This window comes from Aricia agestis, chromosome 10, assembly GCF_905147365.1.
Source record: "Aricia agestis chromosome 10, ilAriAges1.1, whole genome shotgun sequence".
In the NCBI taxonomy this organism is placed as follows: Eukaryota; Metazoa; Arthropoda; class Insecta; order Lepidoptera; family Lycaenidae; genus Aricia; species Aricia agestis.
The window spans coordinates 11,207,792-11,219,291 of NC_056415.1; the positions used below are offsets into that span (position 1 = coordinate 11,207,792).

Consider the following 11,500-nt stretch of genomic DNA (forward strand, 5'->3'; position numbering starts at 1 on the left):
TTTTGAGTTCCCAGCATTGTTCTCATAAAAAAAGTTGTTCATTTTGAGGGGCTCATTTGATGGTTTCAAGGATAACGGTGTTTACACTAACATCTTGTATATTATAGTTACTTAATTCATAGAAATTATTTTTGATATAAGTATAATAAATTATAATATTATATTATAGAAATCCTAAATAGGCTAGACACTATTATTGCAACAAAATATGCTGTTTATATCGAATTTGTTTTTATCTGCACGCCGGCATCGACTACTTAATTTTTTTTTGTAGACTTTCTGTAGAAACCATGTATTTCTTTCCACTAGGTATAATAGGAGAAGCAATATTCATGCGAAATGTAACACTTGCTTATTTTTTCCATCTCATAGACATCAGACAAAAACAATATTAATAATTAAACTAGGAAAACAATAAAATCCACGTGTGTCAGTAAGAAAGTTGATTATGATTAACTAGGCTATTGTCTATTGATTTGAATAATGGTACAGTATTTTCTGGGATATTCCTCTCCTAAATGACATACACATTAGCATATGCCACATTCCCACAGCTCTATACAGATTACAGGGTGTAACAAAACTAAGTGATAATACTAATTTAGGGTTTGTATGTGTCCCTATGCGCTCTAAAACGGATTGGGCGGATCACGTTGGCCGTATGCATTTCGACCGCTGGGCAACTGGGCAAGGATCTCAAGACCTGGTACCTGAAGATGGACGCCGCTGCCGTGGCCCGCCTAGAAAAAGATGACGTGATGAGCTGGAGGCACACCAGCCAGGCTGACCAGCGGTGGCGCAGGAGAGAGACAGATGGAAGTCTTTGGGGAAGGCCTTTGCCCAGCTGTGGGACAGTTTAGGCTCATAATAATAATAATAATGTGTCCCTTGTATAGAATTCACTGTGAAAGTAGCAGCACTGAAAGACCAAATTTTTTTTTCACTTTTGTATGGGAAAGCTCGTAACGCTGGGACGATTGCCCATACAAAAGTAAAAAAAAATGGTCTTTCATCGCTGCTACTTTCACAACGAACTCTCTACAAGGTACACATACACACCCTAATATTATCGCTTAGTTTTGTTAGACCCTCTATACGCCATTTCCCACAGAGGTCGTCTTAGCATCTCGAAGAGAATGACCTCCTTATCTGCCTGAGAAATAATGCGACAGCGTCCCTAGCTAAATACATGGTTTTCCATATACATTGCTTTTGAAAAGGGGCTGTGTATGTAGAGGAATGGAACGTACATAAGCCTTTATTCATCCAAAGCTGCTGCGTTACTCTTCTTAAAATTATATTTAACACACAAGAATATGCTTATTTCAAAAGAGAAAAATTAAACTAGAGTAGTCTACTCTGAAACAGAGACGACCTCTGAATCAAGTTAAAAAAATCAATCAATAATCGCTATCTTAAAAATGCAGACCCACATGATCTGCTCTCGGTGAGAACTGAGAACACTTATAACGAGCAGGTTTAACAACTTTCAAAGATCAATACACAATTTGCCTCTTAGCACTTATGCACCTGTAACTTAAAGGTCATTGAAAATCATTAAGAGGGCGACTAACCCCAAAAACCAAACATCGCCCTTCCCTCTTCACACTCACGCCCGTCTTTCATATGCCAGGTGAAAAAGAACGACGCGGATTCATCGCCAAATAAGTTTTTTCTCAATAACTCGATAAATATACAACATTTTAAAAATCCGCTAAGTCGATCTCTCAATGATAGAATTTTATATAATGCGTTAAAATATTAACTTAGTTCAATGCACGGTTATGGCAATAAATGAAAAATTCTTCAAAATTGGATGCATCTTTCTGACTTTTTTCTATCGAGAAAATTTTAAGATATCGTGTTTTTGCTCAGATCTAATTCTCGGAAATATAATGTAGTATCTATTTTAGAAAATGAAACAATTCGGGGCTTATTTTCAAGTATAAAAATGAATTATAAAATCGACACTTTATGGTTAGTCGCCCCCTTAAGTAATCATTTTATTGCTGTGCAAAGTTTATTTACTACTCAGGAAAACCTGTATAAGATGATAATCGTCTTATAAAATCACTTGTACCTCCTTAGCCATAAATAATTATGGCTAAAGAGGTACAAGTGATTTTATAAGACGATTATCATTTTAACCATTGGTTTATATTTTATAACCTTATCCGTTTGTAGCATAAAGTTAATATATTCCGCTAGGTATATTAAACTTTATGGTTTGTAGTAACACCACAGATTACTAAATAGTTACTATGTTAGTACTGAGGCCGTAGCCAAAATCCCTTTCGTTAAAAACGGTGACAAAATTTGTTATCAAAATGTATGGGATTTGACATTAATCTACTAATTCGAAAGCGAAATGTCATTTAGCGATGACTTATGTCAAACCGCATACATTTTGATAAAGAATTTCATCTTCGTTTTTAACGAAAGATACTTTGTCTAAGGGGGCAGGTACAATGTTCTTGTTCACTTAAAATTCAACCCTTTTTTTAATGTGTTTAATTGTTTTTTCATCAATTCATCCTTTTTTTAATATTGTGTTTACTTGTTAAAAGTGTAGAAACTAGACAAGTAGAGACTGACTTAGTTGCTTTTTATAAAGTTTTTTTTTCTTTCATATTAATTCTACGTAGTAGTTGCTATCCTTAGTTTTGATGCACGTATACCAAAGCTAAATAATTTAATTACAAAACTTTATTTAATAAGTGCCGAAAGATCTAATTTATTTTAACTTGAACCAAAAGAAAACTCTTCAAAAGATACAAACAAAGAATGTTAAACTCCACAGAAATACCAAACAACTTTTGCCGTTAAATTGGGATCTTCTAAATAAAATCGGAAGCTCGTTTGATACAAACCAATATGTAATTGTAACAATAAATCTTACGTAGAACTCCAGTAAACATAAAACTGCTGAAGACAATAACAGTGCTTCAAAAGTCAATGAACGTACTGTAAGTTAAACTTCGAAACTGATGAGTAAGTGAAGACGGTGTTTAAACTTAGCATTCGATGAACATAATAAGTGTGGACCGCGAACAATTGAAAGTGTAAAAATTTCGAAGCCGATACCGCGTGTACACAGTGCTTAAAACTTCGAAGTGAATGAACGTGACAAAAATAAATAATGAATAAACTTTGAAAATTAAAGTTAATGAATGTAACCAGTTCAGTAAACTTTGAAGTGAATGAAATGAAAATTAAGGACAGTGTCTTCGAATGAACAACTGAAGATAGTGAATTCGAAGTCGATGAGTGTGCCGACTTCAGCCAGTGTATAAACTTGTAGATGAGTGTGCCGACTTCAGCCAGTGTATAAACTTCGAAGTCGATGCGTGTGCCGACTTCAGCCAGTGTATAAACTTGTAGATGAGTGTACCGACTTCAGCCAGTGTATAAACTTCGAAGTCGATGAGTGTGCTGACTTCAGCCAGTGTATAAACTAGTAGATGAGTGTACCGACTTCAGCCAGTGTATAAACTTCGAAGTGGAGGTGATGAAGTTATGACAATGCGAGCGAGTGAAGTGATGCTGGGGGCGTGAGGAAGGCGCGCTGGGCGGCGGGGGTTCCCGGCAAGTCGGTTGTGATGCGATGGGCCAGGACTGGTGCTTCCGACGCAAGAGGAAGCGCAGCAGTCAAGATGACACCCAACCGCATCACACCCGGTAAATCTATTCTTAGCTGACCCGGTAAACGTTGCTTTTCCATATAAATTATGTCTAGTATCAATATAAAATGTAGATAAAAATCTATTCTCAGGCCTAACGAATTTACATAGAAAATTTAATTAAAATCGGTTGAGCCGTTTTGGAGAAGTTAGCGCATAAACACTGTGACATGAGATTTTATACAGTGTGTTAGTGTAAGCACCGTTATCCTTGAAACCATCAAATGAGCCCGTCAAAATGAACAACTTTTTCTATGAGAACAATGCTGGGAACTCAAAAAAAATGCCGTCCGCTCGAACCCATACAGATGCCCGGATCGGCAATTTGTATCTATGGGCACAGAATAGATTTAACAGTTGCTATTGGTATGAAGACGGATTTTTTTTGTGTTCCCAGCATTGTTCTCATAGAAAAAGTTGTTCATTTTGACGGGCTCATTTGATGGTTTCAAGGATAACGGTGTCTACACTAACATCTTGTATTATATACGGTCTAGCACTTCATAGGATGTGTTTACATTAAGGTGTGTGTATATAAGTATATTGTGTCGCTTGTATAGAGTTCACTGTAAGAATGGCAGCACTGCAAGAGTTCCCTCAGTAGGAACTCTTGCAGTGCAGCTGCCATATTGAGTTCAATAAGGGATACATAGTACACATCATAAAGTATTATCATTTATGATACACCCTGTATTTTATAAGAATCTGTCTAAGTGCCTAGTACAGCTGCGACAAGTTATAAATCTCATACTTGTCGCAAACCTTTACGTTTTATTTCATTGAGAAATTAAGTATACTCTCACTGTTTTTACTTATTCTACATAGGTATAGCTTTGTCATACTGACCAATACTGACCAAAGTATATTTACCGATACACAAAAAATATTACTCTTTAACTAAGGCGTTTAAACGACAGCCAAAATCGGCATAAACGCGTAAGCATACCTTAATTATATAAATGGCATGTGAAATCTGGTTGCACCTGCAAAATCGAAAGCAATGCGACTTGGGGTGTAAAAATTTACGATCACACCTTTTATGGCCGACCTGACACCACCTGCTCGACTGCTCATGGCTGTTACCGTCAAATTGTAAATACCGTTAGATTGTAATATCGCTAAGTATTTTATTGTAAGATGTGTCGTCTTTTGGTGAATTTAAATTGATTTCGTGTTTAAAATACTCGTAAGTAACAGTTTTAGTTTGGATATCTGTATTTAAAGTTATCATAGACGTAGTATTAGCCTTAATTTAAAACTTTAACATGTAGATGTTAAAGTTTTAAATTAAGTTCGGTGCTTGGGATTAACTCAACTTTTTTTTAAAATGAAATAAGGGGGCAAACGAGCAAACGGGTCACCTGATGGAAAACAATTTCCGTCGCCCATGGACACCCGCAGCATCAGAAGAGCTGCAAGTGCGTTGCCGGCCTTTTAAGAGGAAATAGGGTAATAGGGGAGGGTAGGGAAGGGAAGGGAATAGGATAGGGGATTGGGCCTCCGGTAAACTCACTCACTCGGCGAAACACAGCGCAAGCGCTGTTTCACGCCGGTTTTCTGTGAGAACGTGGTATTTCTCCGGTCGAGCCGGCCCATTCGTGCCGAAGCTTGGCTCTCCCACGTATAAATTGCTATTTTATTATCATTGCAACTGGATTTATTTAAACACAGATCCACGAAAATTTTATACATTTAATAGGGTGTACGCAAAAGTCGGAACGGAGAAGATACTAGCACATACAGTAATTAATCCGACCAACCTGACATGTTGCACACGTCATCTATACTAATAAATAATAATATTATTAATTCGAAAGTGTGCCCGCTTGTTCGTCTGTCGGCCTATCTGTTACCTCTTCACGCTTTAAACAACGCTGAACCGATTTTGCTGAAATTTGGTATGGAGACACTTGAGGCCCAGGAGAATATAATATGATACTTTTTATCTCGGAAAAATTTTGTTCCCACGTGACAAACGAATTTCACACAACGGACGGCGGGCGTCATCTAGTGTCAGAATATTGACAGAAACGTTATCAAACGCCAAACAAAACTTTTTGTTAACTTTCTACTGTTTATGCCGGTGCTGCCGCGGCCGCGTGAAAACATTGCAATCCTACTAGTCCTACTAATATTATAAAGGCGAAAGTTTGTTTGGATGTATGGATGTATGGATGTGTGGATGTATGGATGTTTGTTACTCTTTCACTCAAAAAGTACTGAACGGATTTTAATGAAACTTTACAATAATATAGCTTATACATCAGAATAACACATCATCATCATCATATCAGCCTATAGATTATATATATTCTAAATGTGAAAACGTGTAAATGGTGTCTAGATTTTATACAGCCTTCTATAAATTAAAAAACACTGTATGTTTTCCAAATAAATAAAAATAAAATAAATAAAAAATAAAATAAATAGTCGTCCACTGCTGGACATAGGCCTCTCTCAATGAACGCCAAGATGATCTCCTGCTACTCGCATCCAACATGGGCCTGCAACTAAGCGGAGATCGTCGTCCCACCTAGTTGGAGGTCGACCTACACCCCGATTTCTTAGCCTTGGTCTTCATTCCAGAGTAAGTTTATTCCAGCGATCGTCTGTTCTTTGAGCTACGTGACCAGCCTAGTTCCACTTCAGCGTACTGATTCTCTGCACTATGTCGGTGACTTTAGTTCTTTGACGAATTGTTTCATTTCGAAGCTTATCCGCCAAAGAAACTCCGAGCATAGCGCGTTCCATAGCACGCTGAGCGACGGAAAACTTACGAGCTAGCCCTGCTGTAAAAGGCCAGGTTTCCGCCCCGTAGGTCATAACGGGAAGCACGCATTGATCGAAGACTTTCGTCTTCAAGCTCTGCGGAATATGCGACGTGAGAATGTGGCTTAGCTTCCTGAATGCTGCCCAACCCAACTGTATCCTCCTATCGGTTTCTCTCTCGAAGTTATGTCTACCTACCTGCAGTATGTGCCCCAAATAGACATATTCCGTTACGACTTCGAGAAAGACACAGTTAACTGCAACCGGTCTCGGGAGAATATGTTCGTTGAACATGACTTTCGTCTTGTCCAAGTTCATCCCGAGACCGATCCGCCGGGAAGATTCATTTAGGTCGTTCAACATTTCCTGCAAGTTCTCCAACGATTCTGCCAATATGACGATATCGTCAGCGAAACGAAGGTGTGAGAGGTACTTGCCATTAACGTTTATGCCACGTCCTTTCCAGTTTAGGATCTTGAAGGCGTCCTCTAACGCATTTGTGAACAGTTTCGGGGAAATAATATCCCCCTGTCTCACTCCTCGATGCAAATAGATTGGCCTTGTTGTGGCCTCCTGTACTCGGACAGACATAGACGCGGCATTATATAGATCTTTCAAAACTTCGACATAATAACGCCAATCGACTTGACATCGTTGCAGGGCTTCCAGAACAGCCCAGGTCTCAACAGAGTCAAAAGCCTTCAAAGGCAAGGCACAATGGCTGCCTGTACTCATGTGACTTTTGTACAACTTGCCTTAAGGTGTGAATATGGTCTATGGTGCTAAAGCCTCTGCGAAACCCAGCCTGCTCTGGTGGCTGGCATTCGCCAAGTTTATTGGATAGGCGATTCGTAATGATCCTAGAAAACAACTTATATATGTGACTCAAAAGCGAGATGGGTCTATAATTTTTAAGAAGGGTGTTATCGCCCTTCTTAAAAAAGAGAACCACCTCGCTTTTAAGCCACCCTTCGGGGGAAACTCCCCGTTGAAGGACAAAATTAAAGACTTTACGAAGCTCTCTCAAGACGGGTTCGCCTCCCGCTCTGAGAAGTTCGATCGTAATTCCGTCCCTCCCCGGGGCCTTTCCTCCTTTAAGTTGTTTCAGAGCCAATCCGATTTCGCCTATACTGACGTCAGGAAGCTCGCCAGAAAGATGCCGGGTGAGTTTGGCACGCGGGTCGTCATCACGAGGATCAGGTTGCGAAACATGTGAAGCATACAAGCGGCTATAGAAATTCTCGATCTCGGACAGAACCCCCCCTCGTGAGGAAACGATTTGGCCACAGCTATTCTTCACCTTCGTCAGATGACTCCTCGCGAGGCGCCTTACGAAAACTTTAGACCCTCTATTCCGCTCAATCGCTTCCGTGATTTCCAGCGTATTCGATCGGCGAAGATCTCTACGTATAAGTTTCCGTATTCGCCTCGAGAGAAGTTTTACATCTGACGAACCCGAGTCCGTGTTTTCCCTCCGTTCCCTCATAAGTTTGAGTGACTCATCCGAAAGTTTGGATTTCCTGCCCGCATGCTTGGGCCTGCAAAACCTTTCACCTTCGACCCGTATGCTCTCCACAATTGCATTTAAAGCCTCGTCAACGTCCATTGTAGTTTCCGAGATGTTAAGAGCGTCGAACCTATTTCGTCAAAGAATAACACATAGGCTACAATTTTAACCGACTTTCAAAATGGGGGAGGTATTATGTTCGTTTTCTTATATTCAACGATTACTCCGCCGTTTGTTAACCGATTTTCCAAATTTTTCTTTTGGTATATAGAGTATCATCCCAATTTGGTATTATATTCACAAAAGTGGTAATCTGATGAAGGATCCATAAGTAATCGAGGGAAGTCCTCAAAACTTATAGGGAAACATGTGGTGACTTCGGTTTCGTAAGAAGTATTCTAAGCATATGCTACCAACAAGTAAGATTTTGCACCGAGATATAGCTGGTATACCGTGGTTCGGAAGGTGCTGAGAGAACTCCTGATTCTTTATAGATACAAGTTTGGGAGTTTCGGCGTTGTTTTAAGAACAGAAAGCATATGCAAATTACATTCATCATCATCATCATTACTACCATATTATACCATTTCATAGTCTTTTAGATCGAGACTTGAGTTTGTCAAGCGATATTTAAAAAGAATCTATACCTACCGAATATTATAAACCTGACGAGTTTGTTTGCTTGAACGCGTCAATCTCAGGAACTACTCTCAGGTCCGATTTAAAAACTTATCTCAGTGTTAGATAGGTCATTTATCAAGTAAGACTTATAGGCTATATTATATTATCACGCTAAGACTAATACGACCGAAGAAACTCATATAAATGTGGGAAAAACGGGGGAAATATTTTTTATGGGAAAATGTACGGTAAAACTGTGTGTTTTTCAAACACGATGAATCGACAATCACCAAAGCAATCAATTACATAATATTATTACAAGCTAACGTTATTTACAATTTCACGTAAAGGAGATGTAAAAGATTTCTTATGTATAAGAATAAGGATTAATGCCATATTGGTTAAAATCGCTTCGAAAATAAGTAAATGACAATGTTATTAATAATATGTGCAGCAGTGACGCTTACGAGCGAAGTGGAACCCTCAATACAGGTTTTGCATAAACCTTCTTTTTTAGTCCTTGCTTCTGCTCATAGATGGCGTTATATAGGCTACATGCAGTTTTACGTCAAAGCAATTTCTAGGTTTAAGTACTCAAATGAAAATCATAGTTAAACCTAAAATCTTCGAAACAGTTAAATTGACACAAAAGTAAACAAAAATGCATAATGATATTAAAATTTTCTCCCTAAATTAAGACTCAATCGGTGACAAGAATTAAGTGATGATGATGATGATTATAATCACAGTAATCGCATTTCACATAAAAACAAATGCCTGTATTATGTATTGTATGTAAAATTTATTATTTAATACAAAGGTAGCATGGCTAGTACGTGTATAAAAATACTTTGGAGCGTGACCGTGAGCGCTACGTAGGTCTACGTGGCGTGACGTAGGCTTTATTACCTAAGACAAGACGCATATCGGCTTTTCTAGAGTTTTACGTTTTACTGTGCAATAGAAGGGGGTTATGTTTTTCACATTATGCACTATTACTATCAGAAAAGTTGATGCATATGCAGATGGCGACCTTTGTAACTAGGTAATTTGGTCGCGTACTTGACTCATATCCCATAGATCTCATTGCATTGACAGAAGTAATTCGACCAAATGACATAGGTCCGACAACTGCCTAAGACTCAATTTCTTCGATGGTACATCGCTGCAGATATACAACTTGTCGTTTTGTGCTCAAATACTTCTCAAATCATTAATTCGTCAATCCTTACAATTATTACTTCTTGGACGATTTCTTTTTTTTAATATACTTACTTAATTGTGATCCATGAACATGTCGAGATAGGAACAGATGGTTCAGAGTGAATTAATGTATTTACATATTTAAAACACAACTGGCGTAAATCTGAGCCTGACGATGATGAACTGATGCTACGAACTTACCCTGGGATCAGTTAAATTCTATTAGTATTTAACGAAGATTAAGTAAACTAAAACCTGGTTGTTCAGTAGATCTACGTAGATCTTAGGCCCGTATAAATAGTCACTACTTAAGATGCGACGGTCTCAAGACGCGATTCGGCTCTGTGATTGGTCCAAATTTTGACAGCCAACCAATCACAAAGCCTGAACCGTGTCTTGAGACCGAGATGCATCTTGAGTACTGACTATTTATACGGGCCCTAGTTTGTGGATTAAGCATAAGTATAATTATTATGACGTAAGTATATCAAATAAAGGAATATTCCCTGAGAGGATACCTCAGGGAATAGTGTGCGTGTCGTAGCACTCGCAGCCCGTCTACGACTTAATCTATATTATAACGACGCAAAACTGAAATAAGTAGTTTGTTTTCGATCGATACCTACTAGCGTAGTAGATCAAAAATATATTATAATAGAGGCTGTTTTCAATAACAGTGATGTGTATACACTCAGTATTTTAGTTTTTTTATTATTCTATGTGTAAGGGTCAATTCAGACCGCAACGCGACGCGTAGATGCATTTCTAAATTTGTATGGATTTGACAGATGTGCATTTTGTCAATCTGTCAATTCAGTACCAAATTATAAATGCATCTACACGTCGCGTTGCATGTCTGAATTGCCCCTAATTCTTATCTTATATCTTTAAACGAGCAATTCTTGTATATCTATATCTATACTAATATTATAAATACGAAAGTATATCTGTCTGTATGTCTGTCTGTCTATCTGTCTCGCTTTCGCGCCGAAACTACCGAACCGATTGTAATGAAATTTTGTATACAAATAGTCTAAAGCCTGAGAAAGGACATAGGCTACTTTTTAAAATGAAATATTATGTGCACACTGCATAGCTGTTTTGATTTAAGGGGTACCAGGTTTTTTTTAATAAGTAAAAGCTTTTGACACCAATTTTGTTGACATCGCGCGCTATAAACTGAAGTCAACAGCTAGTATATATATAATTGGAATCTCGGAATCGGCTCCAACGAATTTCATGAAATTTAGTATATAGGGGGTTTCGGGGGCGATAAATCGATCTAGCTAGGAATCATTTTTAGAAAAAGTCATTTTATTCGTGTTTTATTGAATACCGAGCAAAGCTCGGTCAATTAGTTAGTTTTATATAATATGGAATGCGTTTGAATGCATCAGTTGGAAGCACTTGTCCATCTCACGAGCTATTTACACCTATAATTGCCCAGCATCATCAAGGTTGAATAGACGCACCACTAGCAATTAGCCTTAATACCATATTTTAACCGTCTTGACGTCTCCGCGAGACTAGCAAGGATAACATGGCCCGAAGCATGCCTTTGAATGTGTTTGAATTAATTACCCTTGAGGTAGCTGATAACTTTGTAGAGGATTTGAAATTGGTGCTATATTTCGATGCTTATTCGATGGATGAAATTTTCATATGATTGCTCCATAAACTTTACAATGTTCTTCTCCAGTAAGCCGTTTCCTAATGTAAA

General features: G+C 38.2%; 1 protein-coding gene across 4 annotated transcripts in view; it reads left to right on the forward strand.

Annotated features, from left to right (window-relative positions):
- LOC121730977 (cAMP-specific 3',5'-cyclic phosphodiesterase) overlaps window positions 1-11,500 on the forward strand; it is a 474,096-nt gene that overhangs the window by 317,680 nt on the left and 144,916 nt on the right. The window contains exon 1 of one of the 4 annotated variants that reach the window (XM_042120241.1): window positions 3,590-3,678. The exons of the other annotated variants lie outside the window; for them this stretch is intronic. Within the exon in view, the coding sequence (XP_041976175.1) occupies window positions 3,605-3,678 (74 nt within the window). The 5' untranslated portion in view covers window positions 3,590-3,604. Of the gene's footprint in view, window positions 1-3,589; window positions 3,679-11,500 lie in introns of those variants that run through there. 4 annotated transcript variants of the gene reach the window in all.